This window comes from Cimex lectularius, unplaced genomic scaffold (assembly GCF_000648675.2).
Source record: "Cimex lectularius strain Harlan isolate CLEC.00 unplaced genomic scaffold, Clec_2.1 scaffold12, whole genome shotgun sequence".
In the NCBI taxonomy this organism is placed as follows: Eukaryota; Metazoa; Arthropoda; class Insecta; order Hemiptera; family Cimicidae; genus Cimex; species Cimex lectularius.
In genome coordinates, this window is record NW_019392875.1 from 1,603,951 (window position 1) to 1,623,993 (window position 20,043).

General features: G+C 34.3%; 1 protein-coding gene across 1 annotated transcript; it reads right to left on the reverse strand.

Annotated features, from left to right (window-relative positions):
- Nucleotides 1-7,911: 7,911 nt before the first annotated feature.
- LOC106673740 lies at nt 7,912-12,754 on the reverse strand. The gene is made up of 2 exons (XM_014405951.2): nt 12,623-12,754; nt 7,912-8,478 (listed from the first exon to the last, which is right to left on the reverse strand). The coding sequence occupies exon 2, from the start codon at nt 8,464-8,466 to the stop codon at nt 7,984-7,986; it is 483 nt and encodes a 160-aa protein (XP_014261437.1). The 5' UTR covers nt 8,467-8,478; nt 12,623-12,754; the 3' UTR covers nt 7,912-7,983.
- Nucleotides 12,755-20,043: the final 7,289 nt, after the last annotated feature.

Here is a 20,043-nt window from a genome sequence, read left to right on the forward strand (position 1 = left end):
CCGTCCCACATTTCATAAATTACGAGAAAAATTTAAATTGTGAAAATAAACTGGAAAATATTAACAGTCCTTTAATTGAATAAACGTTTCAAGATTAAACGTTGTTTTTTCCGTAAAACCGGTTGAGAATTTATGTGAATTGGTGTTTTCATCGAATTTGTAAATAAATGAGTTTATAAGTAAATTATTCTGTTTGTTATCAAATACGATAAGTCCTTGCGGTAGATAATCTATTTGAATTTTGTCTTTATTTCTGAGAAAGGCCTTTTAGATTTGTAACAGCAGCCGTATTTTCCCCATTTTGTTGTTTGAAAAAATGGAGATGTATGGTTAACCAAGCGTACGATTTTTAGTAAAACTTAAGGGAAAAAAGTATACGTAATCGCTTTCGGGTTTCAAATTTTTGTGAAATAAACCCACTGCTCCTGCCTGATGTTAAGATTTATTTTTCATTTTTTTATTTTCAAGAATTAATTAATTTCTAGATGTTTTAGAAATTTTTGTTTTAATGAAACTTTCTCCCAAAAACTCATTTGCAAGTATGCCGGAGTCCAAATGCAGGGCCGCTGGATTCGAACCCACGACCTTTACCATACAGTGATGAGTGCCTTACTGCAGCGGGGAATGTGAAATGATAATGATAATAATAATAATTCACTAGATTTCGTGGTCCGCTTGACCAATTAATATCTTTCAATTAATTAAGGTTTTTAGTTGAGATAAAAAAAGTCAGTGTGTGTGAAGTCAGAGAACAAAATGGCAAAAAGAAGGGAAAATTCAGAGGTGGGGTTGCATTGGGAGGTTAGTGTCCGAGTGGATCGAAGTCACGATAGCTCAAGTGGTAGAGCAGCGCCGTATCTAGCCGAAGGTCGTGGGTTCGACTCCCGCTCGTGACACTGTCTTTTTTACCTCAACTAAAAACCTTAATTAAATGAATAATAATAATCTTTAGTCACGGCTTTAGCCATTTTACATTACATAAAAATACATAACATGCAATACATCGTTTATCTTGGAGCAACACTCAAAGCGGATGTAATATTATTTTTAAAGTTTTGTAATTTATTACAGAATTCATAGGCCTACATGCTCTGAATTTTGTAATTTATTACCGAATTTATGGGCCTACATGCTCTGATAATAGGTGCTGAGAATAGATAGTATTACAGAAAGGGATAGAAAATAGATTTTTATGTCTAGTTATTTTTAAAAGAACATTTAAATAAACTAGCTGTACAAGCTCAAGGCTTTCTATAATAAAAATTTAACAATTTATAATAAATATCTCTTCTTATTTTAAGGGGAGTAATTTCCATCACTCAGCTCTTAGTTCATCATAAGTTATATAGTCTAAGTAGTGTAATTTATAGGCTAAGAATCTTAAAAACCTATTTTGAACTTTTTCAAGTTTATTGATGTATTTGAGATAACTTGGAGACCAAATTAGAGAGGTGAATTCCGTGCATATCGAATTTTTACTTTCAGTCGTGTTGAAGACGACTGCGAAAGACGACTGATTTTAATGATACTTTTTTTGGTGATACTGGGCGGAAAAATAATTAAAAAAATATAAATTCACTAATTTCGTGGTCTGCCTGACCAATTAATACATTACAATTAATTAAGGTTTTTAGTTGAGATGAAAAAAAGTTAATGGCACGAGCTGGATTCGAACCCACGATCTTCGGCTAGATACGCCGCTACTCTCCACTTGAGCTATCGTGACTTGAAAAATGGCAAAAAGGAGGGAAAATTCAAAAAGGTGCGGTTGAGATAGGAAGGCAGTGCCCGAGGGGATCGAAATCACGATAGCTCAAGTGGTACTGTAGCGGCGTATCAAGCTGAAGGTCGTGGGTTCGAATCCCACTCGGGACACTGACTTTTTTATCGCAACTTAAAACCTTAATTAATTGACTTTACTATATATTATATACCGATCAAAAATGTTCTAATCAAACAAATATATAGTGCTAATTATTCAACACATAATTAATAACGAATGCAAGAAAAGGCTCAAATAAAATGTCGTGTAATAATTTGGAAAATGGCAAAAAGGAGGGAAAACTCATAAGGTGGGGTTGAGATAGGAAGTTGATGTCCGAGTGGATCGAGGTCACGATAGCTCAAGTGGTAGAGCAGCGGCGTATCTAGCCGAATATCGTGGCTTCGACTCCCGCTCGTGCCATTAACTTTTTTTCATCTCAACTAAAAACCTTAATTAATTCTAATGTATTAAAAAATATATTAACCTTCTGCGTCGATGGGTGACAAGTTATTCAAATATCTAAGATACCCTATGAATAGATGTGAAATACAATTTTGACCTAGTGTCTGATTGATGTCGGCTAATATATTCGCTCGTTAGCAAGAAACAAAGTTGGCGGGTCGGTGGCCGCAACGGTTTAAGCGTGGACACGGCGCTCATCACTGTAAGGTAAAGGTCCGTGGTTTGAATCCGAGGGTCCTACAATCCAACTCGACATACTTACAAATTGGCTTTTTTTCTCAAAAAACCAGCACACCGAGGGTCGATATGACCTCTGCTTTTCCGAACCCACGTAAAACAATTTGATAATTTTTTTGTTTTCAAGTAGTTTGTTCTCATTCTTGAAAAAGTCCTATTAAAAAGTTATACAACAATAGCTGAACTTACTAATTTCGTATTTCACTACTAATTTGAGTTCAGCTCATTTCACTCCACTTCACAAAAGCTATTTCTACACTATGTCATTCTCTATCAAAGTGTTGTTCGGGTGTCTTTCTTGATGTGACTTCGGTCGGGTATAAGATCCTGGTTTTATGTTCAAGTTGAAGGGCTTCCTTCCTTTCAGTTATCATTTAATAAATAAATACTATCCAACCGATACTGCTGTATTTCTCTTCCCACCTCTCAGGGGCTGCGTTAATCTAATATTCTAATTATAGCGAGTGTCCCCTAGGACAATACATTGAGCTTCCTATTCGCAATATACACAGTCGACATTCCTGTTTTCCATAACAATATTACATGCTGGTTACGTAATGACAGCCATCGTGTCATCTAATCCTGATCATCCCCTAGCTACTCGTAACATCCAACTCCATCTAACGCTTATGCAGTCTTCGTCTCGCAAATGCTGGATAAAAAATTAACAAATCTAAATCCACCCACATGATTTACAAGCTATAAAAATCTAATTGTCTTAATTTTACTTCAATGAAATACTTATTTCAATCTCAGCACTTACAAATGCGATAGGTGAAGGCGATGGGATGAAGCAAGATATATGAATATAAGATCATGAGTTATTAATTAGGGTTTTTAATTGAGATAAAAAGTCAGTGTCACGAGCGCGATTCGAAACCACGATCTTCGGCTAGATACGCCGCTGCTCTACCACTTGAGCTTTTTAGTTATTAAATTCACTAGTTTTCGTTGTCCGCTTGACCAATTAATAACTTTCAATTAATTAAGGTTTTTACTTGAGATAAGAAAAAGTTGAAAAATGGCAAAAAAGGAGGGAAAATTCAAAAGGTGGAGTTGAGATGGGAAGCTAGTGTCCGAGAGGGTCGAGGTCACCATAGCTCAAGAGGTAGAGCAGCGGCGTATCTAGCCGAAAATCGTGGGTTCGAATCCCGCTCGTGACACTGACTTTTTTATCTCAACTAAAAACCTTAATTAATTGAAAGATATTAATTGGTCTAGGGGACCACGAAAACTAGTGAATTATGAGTTATGATTATTTAGAGATTGTGAGGTGCGGTCTGGTGTGATGTGGGTTTAGAAAAACTTTTTCTTAATCATGCAAACGTTTCACCAAATCGGATCCCTAAATAATCAGTAATTGACGGTCACTAAACACCACACATTATGAGTTATAATATAATAGAGCTCAATGATTTATATGGTTTTGTATTAAAAAAACATAAAATATCATTTTTAAACTCTCATTTTTGTATACGCTCGATAATACGTCAATGACTGTTGGCAAATATTTGACTTAAACTGATAAAGATAATGCAGGTCTCACAAATAGATCCTCTAAATAAGTACACAGACAACAATTTTTCTCACTGATGACAACCCAATAAGAAACTATTGAATTAAATCAGAGATGGCCAAGCAACAGGCTCAACACACAGCATACCTAGACAATAATTGAAATACATAAGAATGCGTAAATATGAAGAACCTTTGAGAGTACATAGTTTGAAAATGTAAACATTTCAGGGGTACGTACTTCTTTCTACATTTCCTTATTTAAATTACGCTTTTCATAAATCGAAATGGGAAAAATTTTTCTAAACTTTTTCACACTACGAATTAAAGCCGTAGCATTTCCATTTGGACCTCATGCATACGGAATCCGGCCGCCGTATGTAAGTCAAGGCAGCGCGTTATTCGAGAGGGCCAGGTCGGAAATTTTTCCCACCTTGCCCCTGGACAAAATTTACAAGTTTGTGTGTCCCGTCGCATAATTGTATGGAAATTGCTTTGGCCCATGTTGACAGTTCCGCCTGCTGAATTAATGCAGGACGAAGTCACACAACAGTGTCCTCATTACAACGGACTGGCCTCTTTCTTCCCGACCTGCCTCCTCTGTTCTCACCTATGTTTTGCATACCTTTGATAATTATTTTAAAGCTAAATTTATTTTTCCTTTCATTTAAACACAACTAAAGCGATTGGCACACGGAAAGCAGAAAGGATCGATATTTTCGAATTATATTTAAAATACAGTCAAAATTTTTTAAAAAAATCTATTGCTGAAAGTATCAATTTTTTGTATTGTACACATGCCGCTGTTAATTTAGTTTATAATAAGCTCAAAATATACTAGTTATATAAGCTAAATGAGTTGAGCACATCACGTCTAGTAGCAATAGTTACGTCCCCAGTTTTGGTGTAATTTTTAATAAAATAAAGGCGGGCCTGGTGAATCATACCTTAGTCTGATCCGTCCAACAACGCATACACGCTGTCTATACAGAGCCAAGGAGTTGCTGGTGAGATACATACCTTCACATTTCACATTCACGCTTGCAAATACATGTTCGACTCCGGGGCTATCTATAACTAGGTCGTTCCAGCCCAAAACGAAATCATTCTTAAAATCCAAACCCATCTCACACTCTTTCATGATTTCTTTCCTATTTACATAGCATCTATTCAGTTATGGCTTAGTACTTGATATTCTTCCATCACCCTCTACACATATGATATAACTAACCTAATCAACGGTCAACGGGGTACTCGATATTCTGCCATCGACCCGCGTACACCACACATTCACGCTAATAAATACATTCATTATAAACAAAAGCTGATTACACAAAGCTATCAGTACTATATAATTTAAAACAAACTTATTTCCTCAAAAAATCGTAACAGGCATTCCTACACGTTACATAGAGCCAAGGAGGTGCATGTGTGATACATTGCGCAACCTTTCCACTCATTCACGCTTATAAACATTTTCATTTTCCCTATATACTAAGCAGCACAAGAGGAGTTATAATATAAAGTAAAACAGTCATATTTGCTATAAAAATTGCGGATTCTTCTAAAAATCATGGAAAGAAAAGTGGACAGAAAAAGTTCCATAGGAAGAAGACAAAATTCGCAGCTTAAAGATCTCAGTACCTTTGTGAATCGCTAACCTTTGAAGATAAAAGTCGTGACTTATTCTAATCATGTTGACTGTTGGGCGGACGAACAAAACATACAAACAAAAGAAAATATATTTTTTCAAATAATAATTATTCAGAAATCGTGAGATGCGGTCTGGTGTGATGTAGGTTTCAGAAAAACATTTTCTTTATCGTGCCAACGTTTCGATCTTTATTGAGATCATCTTCAGGGCTTGGGATTTACAAACATTGTTTACATATTACAATTACATTTTGGATGTGGAAAAGTGAATTTATACAATGCAAAATATATTTTATATATTCATTTTGCATTGTATAAATATATAAAATAAAACAAAATATAAATATAAAAGAAAATATATTTTTTCAAATAATAATTATTCAGAAATCGTGAGATGCGGTCTGGTGTGATGTAGGTTTCAGAAAAACATTTTCTTTATCGTGCCAACGTTTCGATCTTTATTGAGATCATCTTCTGGGCTCGAAGTTTTTGTCTTCTGTGTAATTGTGCCATTCTCGCTTGACGTGTTGGCACAATTAGTAAACAAACACTTTGAGCCCTGAAGATGACCTCAATAAAAATGGAAACGTATGCACGATAAAAAAAATTTTTTTTCTGAAACCTACATCACACCAGACCGCATGTCACGATTTCTGAATAATTAACGATTAACGGTCACTAATCACCACACATTTGAACCAATACCTTACATAAATCCATCCTAGATAAAAACAAGAAGATACTAGTACTTTTAATTATACGAAAATCGATGTGGGAAAAAAAAATGAAGTTACACACTCCAAAAAATATTTTTTTATATTCTATCAAAATATCTCTACTCACTACACTATGGGTGATTAGAAATACATTGATCGAATAAAAAAAATATTTTTTACATTGTGTATAAATTCACTTTTTTTCCACATCCTACATGTATTTGTTAAATTTAAACAATGTTTATAAATGTCAGGCTCTGAAGATGATCTCAATAAAGATCGAAACGTTTGCACGATAAAGAAAATATTTTTCTGAAACCTACATCACACCAGACCGCATCTCACGATTTCTAAATAATTATCGATTAACGGTCACTAATCACCATCTATTGTCAAATAATCTTCATCTGAATAAAAAAATGAATTTTTTTTACAGATTTTGCCGAAATAGAGAAGTTTTTTTTTTTCTATGTTCCTACTTAGGAAGGTCAAGATAATTTTCGGCCTTGTATAACAACGAATTTTTAATAAAATCCCAGCCTCATCCTCCTTTTATTGGAAATATTTATTTCTCAAACTCAAATCCTGTTCATTTAATATCAAATTTCATTTCAAATCAGTTCAAAAGAGAATCGCAACATTTTTTCTATTAAGTCTAAAAATGCCATCAACGTCAAAGATTATCTCTTAAAATCTCACAAACGGCTAAATTCAGAAGGGTGATTTTTCATCGAACGACCAACACCGAATGCCCATGATTTTATTAACTCGTGTTGACAAACTGGTGACACTTGTTGATACTAAACCACGTTAACATATATGATACACGGTTCCAATTTGTTGCAAAATTAACTTGTACATAAAAAAAGATCATTGACCTCAGTATTTAAATAATGAATAAATGATCAGAACCTTATTTTGGGTGCGTTGGTTTACAAAAAAACTATAATGGAAATCTAAAGAAAATACAAATTTAATTCATAATAAGTAATAATAAAAAGTATACCATTACATTGATTGTAAAACATGCGATTGCACATTAAAAATAGTTTTCAATTAATTAAGGTTTTTAGTTGAGTTAAAAAAGTCAGTGTCACGAGCGGGATTCGAACTCATGATCTTCGGCTAGATACGACGCTGTTCTACCACTTGAGCTATGGTGACTTCGATCCACTCGGACCTAACCTCCCATATTAACGCCACTTTTTGAATTTTCCCTCCTTTTCGCCATTGTTCTAGTGGATCGACGTCACGACAGCTCAAGTGGTTGAGTAGCTGCGTATCCAGCCAAAGGTCGTGGGTTCGAATCCCGCTAGTGACACAGACTTTTTTTATCTCAACTAAAAACTTTAATTAATTGAAAGATATTAATTGGTCAAGAGGACCACGAAACTAGTGAAATAAAAAATAATACGAGTAAAATAATAATTATATGGTAAGAATAATAATAAATGTTCATAAAAATATTAAGCATTTATATTTAAACTTTCTTTTTTTATGGTTATTTGTACAAAATGTAATCATATTAATATAATATGTATAGTTTCATCAAACAAAATCCACTATATAACCAGTTTTGTTTATTAAAATGGTTAAAATTCCTGAATTTAAAACTACTTAGTCTCTCAATTTTCATTATTGTTTTGGATGCACTCGGAATTTAATTATTTTCCCGTTTGGTAGTTTTATAAGTTGACAATTTACGTTTCCCGGTTTAGGCCCGGACTTCACTGCAGAAAGAATCTTTTTCTTTAACATTTTCACGTTTGTTTCGAAAGAACGGTTCATCATTGACAACTTCATTCTGCTGATTATTTCTCTCTGGCGGATTTTATTCAGGTACTGTCCGGGTTTCCAAACTGGGCAGGTACTGTCTTCGTCGCTGTCGTCTATCGTGATGGTCTCGGGAACCTCGGGTTTCCGCTGGGCCAGCTCGATCCTCCGTTTCAGCCTTTGAAATATGTCGTCGCATTCCGACTTCCCATTCTCTTCCTTCTGCTCTGGCGAATGGCTGCCCTCTTCCGCAGGATGTACGAACTGATTGTCGAAAAATGGCTCAGGCGTGTAGCCGAAAATGGTCTCTTCCGATGCAAGTTCTTTTTCCTTCCCGCTTTCCATTTTATGTGATTTCTAAAACAAAAATAGAAAATTAGAAACTCGTATTATAAACGTTTATTAATTTATACAAATTAACCAAATCGATTTTCGCTAAAACACTTTTTGACTAAAGAGAAAATACTGGAATTTAAATAATAATTCAACATTTATTGAGAAATCGTGAGATGCGGTCTGGTGTGATGTACGTTTCAGAAAAACATTTTCTTTATCGTGCCAACGTTTCGATATTTATTGAGATCATCTTCAGGGCAGAAAGTGTTTGTATTCTGTGTAATTGTGCCATTCTTGCGTGTCGTGTCGAGAGTGAATCAAACACTTTGAGCCCTGAAGATGATCTCAATAAAGATCGAAACGTTGGCACGATAAAGGAAATGTTTTCTGAAACCTACATCACACCAGACCGCATCTCACGATTTCTCAATAAATATCGATTAACGGTCACTAATCATCACATAATAATTCAACATTGAAAAATTTTGAAAGGAGTGAAAAATTCATAAATAAAACAAAATATAAACTTAGTGCTTTTCTATGGCATACAGAGATTAAAGACAGAGAATGGGCACGAAGTGCAACATTAGATGTTAGGTCGAAAAAGTAGTCACATTGCTATCCGTTAGGGCGTAAGTAACCAACATGGCTGCCATGAATTGAACAGCTGTTTTTTGTTTACACTTATTTTTCTTCTTAAATAAGCATTAATTAAATCAGATTAATACGTTTCTTTTGTTAGTTTCTGACCAGTCCTTATACTCTAATTCGTATTAGATACATGAACTATGAGTTCAACATTGTCCTCGCCCTCACTGCAGCCATATTTGAAGTCGAATTGCAAGCCATAGAAATGTAAAAAAAAGCTCTCAAGTTTATGAGATTAGGTAAAAACTAACCTTGAACAGCCAGAATGCCTTAAAAAATTTAGACGTTTAAATAGCGTTTTGTTTATGGGAACTAAGAATTTCAGGCAACAAAACAGCAGAGATACTAATCAAAAAAGGAACCTCGGAAACACTTACGCCTAAATACGGTTTGTAGTATCAATTATAACCATATTAAAAAAATGAATTTTGGCTTATTCAAGAACACTACAAATACTAGGAAATTCGATCATCGGTGAAAGTCATATTAGGGGATCTTTTAACCCTGTTAACTCTATTAGGTCCTGTTAGATCGAGAAAAATGATGTCGTAGACTTCTAAGAATCGGCCAGTTAAACAATGTTAGGCCAATCTAACAGGCCAGAGCCAATGTTAGATGTTAGGTCGAAAATGTAGTCACATCGTTATCCGTTAGGGCGTAGGTAACCAACATGGCAGCCATGAATTTAACAGCTGTATTTGTTTACACGTATTTTTCTTCTTAAATAAGCATTAATTAAATCAGATTAATACATTTCGTTTGTTAATTTCTGACCAGTCTTTATGCTCTAATTGGTAATAGACACATCCCTTATCCTATAAAGTTAGACGTTAGGATACAAATTAGGTACGTCGGCACGATTTGAAGCGTGTCATTTGTTAGTACTTTTGCTTGTGTGCTTTACTTAGCATTATGAATGAAAGAGTTGATTAATTTTCAATTTTCATTAACTTCTGGCATCTTGCAATTTATCACAAAGGAAAACGAAAACAAAAAACAGTAAGTCTTCTAAAACTGTTATAGCTTTATTTTTGGTTCTACCAATCGCCACGCGCAGCATATCGGAAAAATTGACGTTTAACACGAAGGAGACATTCACGATCTAACTGGACATTTCTCTATTCGAGTTAACACGAGTTAACATTTTACAATACCACTATTAATGAAAACATTGTTTGTTTCTGAAAGTGTTAAAAAGTAAATATCTGTGTTTTCTCAGTCTTTACCTACTATCTAGGTACTAGCCAAAGGTTAGTATTGTGTCCAAAATATGTTTCTTTCTTTAGCTAATTGTTTTGGCCGGTTATTGATTTATTTAACATATTTTTAGCTATTACCAGCCTACCAGGGAGTAATAGGCAACGCGATTAAGCCAATCAGGATGATCAGGGAATCAATGTCCATGTATTGACCCTCTCCCAATTCTAATATACGTTTCAGTAAGCATTTATCCACAATTAAGCCTTAATATAAATAATATTAACATTATTAGTGCGTTGTAGGCGAGAAAATTTTAATTACATTGGGTTAAAATTAATATACATAATGTTTAAGTTTCAAAATATACAAATAAACAACTAAAATATTCACTATTTAAGTAAATTTTTAACAAAAGGCAAAACTTCTAGTTCGGGAATATTAAAATCGTAATTTCATTCAATCTTGTAAATTATAAATTTTCGGTCTAGTATGTCCAGGTTTAGCCTAAACTAAAATTAATATGTATGGAAGGTATTGGTCGAGATAAAAAAGTCAGTGTCACGAGCGGGATTCGAACCCACGATCTTCGGCTAAAATACGCCGCTGCTCTACCACTTAAGCTATCGTGACTTCGCTCCGCTCGGGCACTAACTTCCCACCTCAACCCCAACTCAATTTTTCAAATGCCGTGTATACTATTTGATTCTCGGCGACAAATGATTTGATTTTTATCTCGACCAATACCTTTCATAAATATTAATTAATTGAAAAATGTTTTGTCAATCGGACCACGAACTGTAATGGAACTAAACTAAAATGTTATGCGGTCATAAATCGACCACCAGTATTTTTTAAAATTTATTTTATCTATTTATTTATTTTTTAAAGAAATTTATTTGTAAGTACTGTGAGTTCAAATTCAAATCCCGTGACATTCCAACCAGTGACCCAAGGCGAATGGACAAGGCGTATATTGAGGCGCGAGACAAGACGAGAACGTACATCATGACGTGTCACGCGTACGTAGCGCTGTGATGGACGAATTGTAAAACAGTAGTCATCTGTTTATTTATTTTTAAATCCGATCAGTTTATGAAAATGTAAGGTTATAATTTATAATTTGATTTTTTAAATTGATTATACGCAAAAATATGAATAATTCTATAATCAAACTGAAGGAAATAGGGTGGTATATGATTCCGACTGCTGAAAATCCTTTCATTTTTTTTTCCTCTCGCGTATAGTATTAATGTCATTTGTTACTATATTTCGGATCGTAAATATTTAAACTTTTGGATATTACGAATTCCAGACCCGTATTCTAAAGTAAAAAAATAGGTAGAATGAACGTCTATCATGAGAAAGATATCCCATAATACAAAATACATCACGGCTCGTAATCTGTGCCGTTGTCACAGCGCCACGCGTCTGTCAGCTGTGTTGTCACGGCTCAACTTGGGCTGATACTGATTACTCTACAAAAAGTGTTTCTATATGCGTAATGCCAATGATAAACACTTAATAAAAAAAAAATTATTAAACTAACTTGAATAAAATACTTTATTACGGAAAAATACCAGTAGTACTATAACTTCGGTCAGTAAATTAACAATCAATTCAATAAAGATAAGGAAAACAAAAAGGTTATTAAAAATGGAAAATATAGACTGTATTTTATATTTAAAAAAACGTTAATTTTAGTTCCATAACCCTGAGCTCTAATTAGGCCTAACACACAATCTTACGACATCGTTTGAAAATCGCAAGTAGAAATAGGCATAACCAACAAATCCACTAGTAAAATATATAAAAATATTTTTGAAAGAACCGGTACTTTATGAATATTAAAGACAAAGACCAAGAGTTGATACAAAAAAAAATATGTCCAATTACAAATTCAAATTTTATGGCTTAACTCAAAACATTTACGCATAAATTACTTTTAAATGTTTGTTTATTAATAATTAAATTATTTACTACTAGTATTAATTAAAATTCATATAAAATATGTAGGCTTATTTTTTTATTGTAACCATAAAAGTGTAAATACGAAGTCACGATAGCTCAAGTGGTTAGATCAGCAGCGTAATGAGCGGAATGTCGTGGGTTCGAATCACGCTCGTGACTGCTAAACATGAATTGATGTAAAATATTTAATAACGAACAAGAGATTTTTTCATTCAAGTAATCATTCATAATAATTAAGTATTTAAAACAACGTGTGATCGATTTTTTTGGTTATGATTGGCCTAGAATAGCTTGACGTACTGTTATTAATGAGAAAATATTTTTACAAAGAGTTTTAAACTGTTCTTACCTAGTTTAATACTCCTGGAAAATGAAACTGATGACTGGAAATAAAATGATGTGCGCACGATGCGACGGCCGGTAATAAACTAAACGGAATCGGAAGACTAGGCGGTTAGGGTAATTAAAAAAAGAAACAACTTCTAAAGTAAATTGATATTTTAAAATATGTATAAAATTTGTTCAATTTTAATGAGCTAAAAAGGAAAAATTAGTTCAAATTTCAAATTAAGTAAGCAGAATTTTTTTGTATGATGAATCAAATTTATTCAGTATAATCGTGATTTTTTTGTATTTTGTATTTTCACTGGTTTTGAATTTGAACTAAATAAAAAAATAGACAAATTCATAAAATAAATCATTTATTTTAATTGATTCAAGTTTGATAATAATAATGTTGGAAAATTAAAAGAACATTTTACGTTGATAAATCGTTTTCGACTTCGTCCAGTTGGCAGAAAACATGTGAGCAAATAGAATTTTACTTACAGCTGATTACCGAAAGCTTTCTGTTTATATTTTTTATACTTTTTAAAATATCATATGGTAAATACTAATTTGACCGTTTATTTTTTTTTTAAACTGCTGATCCATTAAAAAATAAATAAAATGTCCAGAAAAAATTTAATTTGTTGTTTTATTTTTGTAAACATGGATAGATAAAGAAATAAAAATCTGGCATTTTTAAATAAATAAGTTTTTTTTTTAAATATAACACGTGTATTTTTGATAAAAGTATGTAGACTCACTTATCAATAGTGAAATGTAATCTTACCCTCAAAACTTTGAACAAAAAGGATGTCTCACTTTTTTTTTATTTAATGGTTCTGGCAAAAGTCGACTATTCAAGCATAAAAGCCACCAACATGCTCAACTTTCTAACTTTCTGCAAGTCAGGAAAATGCTTTTACCCGTGATACGGTTAGCACTATAATTCTATCTCTAGAAATGCCTTGGATGAATTTTTAAATAAAGTTTGAACTTAGCCGTCGTTACCCTTCTTGATTGTTTTTCCTAATTTCAACAAACGACTGTCGCAACCATAGAAGATATCTTCCCGGAAAAGACCCTTATTTTTCCAAAACAGTAAATATTTTTTTCTCGAGTAAGCATAAAATATATCTTATTTTATTTAACATCGCTGGTGGTACAAATGTCTTAAAGCTATATTCGCCTCAAACGACGACAGATAATAATTTAAAATTTGTCAATAAATGAGAAATTGTATATAACCTAAATTAGGTTTATTTTTATTTATTTTTTTACGAGGGTTAGCAGCAGCAGAGATCTTATAAACCCTCAGGGTGTTTTTGAAAAAAAGCCAAATTATAAGTATGTCGGGTTCGAATGCAGGGCCTCTGGATTCGAACCGCGGACCTTTACCTTACAGTGATGAGCGCCGTATCAACGCCTAAACCGTTGCGGCCACCGATGTCCCCAAATTCGGTTTATTATTTAAATATCAATTTTGAGAGTATCAATCAAATCCATTGATACTTTTATTATGCGATGATTAAAAACGACCATCAGTAGATCATATGGCAAACTCAGTTCAGACGTTTGGTTTCAATTATGTTGGGAACGAGAGCTTAGGCCCGAACGCTAGCTAGGCCTAAGATGGAGGCCTAAGACTCTGGATGGAAAATTCACGCCTTTCGGACGTACTTCTCTCTTTTACGAGTAACATATTTTGTACGTTGAGTAACCGAGTTGTTTTCCACGTTGAAACCATCCACAAAGCTGTTTTACATTACGTAACGTTTTGTACAGAGCTAAAATATAACGGAAACGTAACCCATAGAAACAATTTTTGTTCAAAACACCAATTTCATAACGGTATCTCAATTTTAAAGTACTTGTTTATAATAAGAGTTTTAATAAAGAGTCTCTAGTATGACGTGCAATTTCACAGTCGATTTATTTTTTTATAACCTTTGTTTTGTTCCGGCACCCGCTTAGCAATGAATGCCAGATCGTCTATTTCTACTATTTTAGATTTCCCGCTATGCGGCCTTTTTGGCACGATGTTTACTAACATTTATATTTTTTCGACCAATGGGATTTGTGACAAATAGATTTTATTACTAAAGTACAATCGCTGCAGTTAATGAATTTGTTTCCTAACTTGCCTCGGATTGCCAGGAATTGCTATGCGACCACTTTTGCTAAAAATTTGGTGAAAACTGCCGACATTTGAAATGACGTAATTCTGAACTAAGTGGTTGATGTCGGTAAGTACATCTTATAATATAAGCGACAATCACCTAATGTCATGGTAAAATATGAGAATAGAAATTCTAAAAGTTTTCAATTAACTCGAAAAAGAAAGACGAAATCGTGGACGCAGTGATTATTGGTAGGCCTAAATAGATTTATTGTGGAATCCCTGCGATTTACGATCATACCGTGGAAAGTCCGTTCTTCCCAATAAATTAAGCATTTTCCTCGGTGCATCATCGCATTCCTCGTGATGTGAAACTTAGCTTACCCGAATGGCTGTACATTATACCTGTTACTGCCGCACATACACAAATGATATATGTAGATATCTCTGGTTTGTCTTAATAGAATTGGCATGTTCCGTCTATTCTTTGCCTATCTATTTTATTTTGTAGTTGAGAGGGCAGTGGTCGGTACATTGATCTTAAAGTTCCTTCAAATCTTGTCTCCTAAGAGAAAGAAGATTCCTTATTTGGAAAAGATAATTCTACACACAGATGTTTTGTAGGTAGATCTTAAAACCTCTGGATTAGGTAGACATGTTTTTCGCTGGATTGCTAAATAAATAAATTACTGTTACTTTTTATTATTATTATTATTCTAGGTGCATCCGACAATCAATACATTCACACCTACCTATATTGCGCTCTAATTGGGTATTTTTATAAATATTCCGCATTCGACCCAGGTCACTCACACAGATGCTGAGGCGATGAGATGCTATTTCACCATCAGTCCCTCCTCAGTCACACTAATAAATACACTCACTTATACAAAAGCTAGAACTACAAAACACATAATTTGGCGGCTATATATAATAAAAAATCCCCAATTTTCGTAAAAAGCGGAACAGGGGAAACTCGCTATTGTGCTCCACACCCCTTTTAAATCAGGCAGCATGCCCAGGCTCACCCTGAAGGGAGCAAAGGTATGACAAGCTTCATTTATGTGGGTCACATCGAGCATCCTTTCTGTGCATAGAGGTCATTAGCGCCACGAGCAAGTGTCAGCGACGTATGATCTACTCTCTGGCAAGAACTATTCCCTGTAAGCACTGTGGATCAAGATATGGTCGTGCCCTAGCTCTACCCCTGGGCCGTAGCAACTAAATTTGCTTTCTTTTTCAAGACCATCCCTCGATCTAGAGTGCTCGTAAGTGAAAAAGTGGTCGATACTTCTACTATTTAAAACTATTCATTGTTTCTGGTTCGGACCCTTGGAGGACCAACTGCAGGTCGTGCTCTAAACACGGAAGAGCTTCTCGGACGACCCTACCCACTGACGCTTTAATCTCCCCTTTACGGACGTTTTTACGGCCCGCTTACCGTCAGAGGGCATGATCGCGATGGTCCGGTCGGGAAAGTGGGATGTTCCGGCTTTCGCCGCTGCATCTGAAATTTCCATATCCTTCAGGCAGTTCGGCATATCTTTCTAACTCTTGTTAGAAACACGTAGAGATGGTTCACAGAGAACCCGTCATATAAAACCCAAACGCGCTCAGAGAGTCGGTGCTTACGAGAAAAGCTGAATTCCTAAGAAGTACTGTTACTAAAATCAACTATATAATACTGATACCAGAAAGTTACTAATAGTTTAAGTGCAATTAATATATGGTTAATGTTTTTTTACGAGGGTTCGTAACAGCAGAGGTTTGTAAAGTAATGTGTAAGTATTTCTAAGCTTCGAATGCAAGGCTGCTGGATTCGAACCCGGGACCTTTACCTTACAGCGCTGAACGCCCGGTCAACGCCTAAACCGTTGCGGCCCCTTAATGATTATTAATATTTTTTATGGTTTATTGTTTTATCTATATGTTCAGCCAATACATCTATATTTTAGTTTCGTTTTGTAATATTATTGGGATTATTGTTCTTGTGAGGAACGTCATTTTTATTTCTTACTTCATAAATTTAAACAAAACATTTGTCAACACTATACGTATACTATTGTTTTTCTAACAAAATCTATAGACACAATAATAAATGTATTAAGTGTTGGATCGATTGAGAGAGTAACCTGTTTGCTACAAATAATACACGAAAAGCTCTAAGATAGGATTGATAGTGTAACCCACTTGAAGGACCCGGTTCGTTCAATAACGTAAGATTGTTGGTAGAAATATTGTGGACAGGAGGCTGAAATAAAAGTGACATTTAAGACCGTTCAAGGACAATGTAGTGGAAATCTAACAACAGGACACATATCAGAAAAAACGACTTGAAATCACAATTCACATAAAATCAATGTTTCTAAACCTCTCAAACACTTAGATATGAGACACATTAAAGAGGAAAGAAATTTATCTCATTAAAAACGGCATAAATCAAAAATCAAACTTGAAACTCGAACAATATCGACCTGAACAATCAAAAATCACAGTTATAATCCATCAAAGACAACGACGGGCCAAACCAGTACCACATCACTTTATCATTTCACAAGGATATACAAAAATGACACGGCTGACAAAACGAAAAGAAAAGAAAGAATCAGATATTACGGCAAAATGAGAAATCGCGTTCAACTCTGAAAAACCGGCGAGAATAAGATCAGCAGATTATTGAAGATGATCTAATTCACATAACAAACCTTACCAACATCTAGACAAATAATAGTAAACAATGCAAAACGAAGATGAGGAAGCAATGGAATTCGAAAGAAGCAACAACCTTCTAGCACAATTTGGAAGAAAAAAAAAACAGAATACTACTATTCTTAATAGGACACTGCAGACTAAATGGGCATCTGAGGAAGATTAGCATAACACAACACGGCAAATACAGATTGCGGAAAGAAGCAGAGGAGACACCTACATACTAAAAAACTGTGGCGCTACATTTCCTCTTAGCTGGAAGAGTTTGTGTACATACAACGTTACCGTAGAAGAAATTTAACCACTGAAATAGGACCTTCAAATCAAGTTCCTCGATGGACTCACTGATCCGAGAACACCATAGGACGGGGATACTGCTAATAATAAAATTAATAAATAGCGCGTTATAATACACACCTGAAATGGCAAAAAGGAGGGAAAACTCATAAGGTGGGGTTGAGATAGGAAGTTGATGTCCGAGTGGATCGAGGTCACGATAGCTCAGGTGGTAGAGCAGCGGCGTATCTTGCCGAAGATCGTGGGTTCGAATCCCGCTCGTGCCATTAACTTTTTTTCATCTCAACTAAAAACCTTAATTAATTGTACTGAACATTATTAAAGATAAATGGCCCAACATAACATCACACACAACTCTATCAAAGAACACGTTCTTTACAATGATCCGACACTGCTGTTTTCTAAATAAGATTTCTAAATAATTATCGATTAACGGTCACTAATCACCACACGTAAAGATGTATTACGGTTTTATGGTATTTTTTAGCTTAAAGTTCTAGTGTAGCATTGACGAACTTGAAATTTGCCATCCTTACACTGTGTGAAGATTATTAGTGCATATTCTGTCAAACAAAAAAAACTGTTTTGAAACTAGACATTTTCAACTTCCTAATGCAAAAGGATGTGCGTATAAATGTCGTAAATTGAGTATAAAAATACGAACTCTGTAGAAAAATCGCTCAAAAGTAGCATTTTTTTCAGAATTCCGTAAATTTTCTCAAAACTCTACACATTCATCACATTGTAACGCGTCTTTCTTTCGTTTTGTAATCGTAGTGATGAATCGTTAAAAAAAATTGTTTAAACACTCTGAGATGGAGAATTTCTTTTTAGAAAAAACCATACAATTCACGCATACACTTAAATTTTTAAAATTCATATCTTGGAGATTTTTGTTGTGTTGGCATAGTTAAATGCAAGATTAAACTTATCAAGTGCAACCCTACTATTATCGACATGATCGCTGAGTACTTAGTTTTCAATTAAGCCATTGTTTGCCTAGCCTGATTGAACGTATCGATAATTACTACATGGCTAAATACAGTCGAGCACAATTCTCCCTAAAGCCTGACAATCAACAAATCAATAGGGGTGTTGTATAAGGAATTTGTTAAAGTATTAGTCAAATTTTTCTTTAATGATAATTTTCAATTAAGGTTTTTAGTTGAGATAAAAAAGTCAATATCACAAGCGGGATTTGTCGCCGTGAATCAAAGAGATTACCGACATTTGAAAAATGGCAAAAAGGAGGGAAAATTCAAAAGGTGGGGTTGAGATGGGAAGTGGCCGAGTGGATCGAGGTCACGATAGCTCAAGTGGTCGTGCAGCGGCGAATCTAGCCGAAGATCGTGGGTTCGAATCTCGCTCGTGACACTGACTTTTTTATCTCAACTAAAAACCTTAATTAATTAAAATATATTAATTGGTCGAGCGGACCACGAAAACTAGTGAATTTAATGATAATAATTCTTTTTGAAAACGGCTAACCATGGCTGAAAGTTTAATAAATAAAATAGTGAAATGGGTAAATTATAATTTAACCTTTATTTATTGTAACATGTTTAAAATCTGTAAATATATGTTGGAACATTGGCCATCTCTAGTACATATTATATAATTTGTTTTGTAAATACGCTTGTCTCAATTTGGAACTTGTGGCTATTTTAGGGAAACGAAAAAGATAATTTTGCTCACCGAGTCAGTGATTCAGTCGTTCCAATATGCCCTAGAATCCGAGAAGTAATTATTTTCCGTAATTAATATTATTTATTTTTTAAATTAGGTTTTCAGTTTTTGTTTTAAATGTATTTCAGGGTTGTTATATAATCATGTTTTTATTTCGCTCGGGATATTAAATGAGATTAGAGATGTAAAACTTACGAAAAATAAAATCCGCTAAAATAGGAATAAATAGTTTTTAAAAAAAATTAGATTCGTTTTAAGCACCCTTTGAAACTCTAATATGAATGTTTACATCAGGGTTACAGTGCTGGAGGCTTTAAACCTTTATTAAATTGAATCCTAAATGAAAAAAAAATTCTCTTGGTTTTTGTAAGTTCTAATGTATACAATCTCATTTAATACAATCCTTTATTTTCTAGCATATCTTGAGTTAAACAAATTCACAAACCTAAAATTGGATAATTTATTTCCCACCGGGTTTTGTCTGGTATTCAGGTTTGCACTTTATGCGCAAAGATCATTCCATCTACCTATTACCTAATTCTTCCCATCTACCTCACTGAGTGGGTCTTCAGAGTCATTGAAGAGTAGGCGGCTTCCCTAAAGTAAGTCCTTGTTGGTCTACCTCAGGGTAGAGT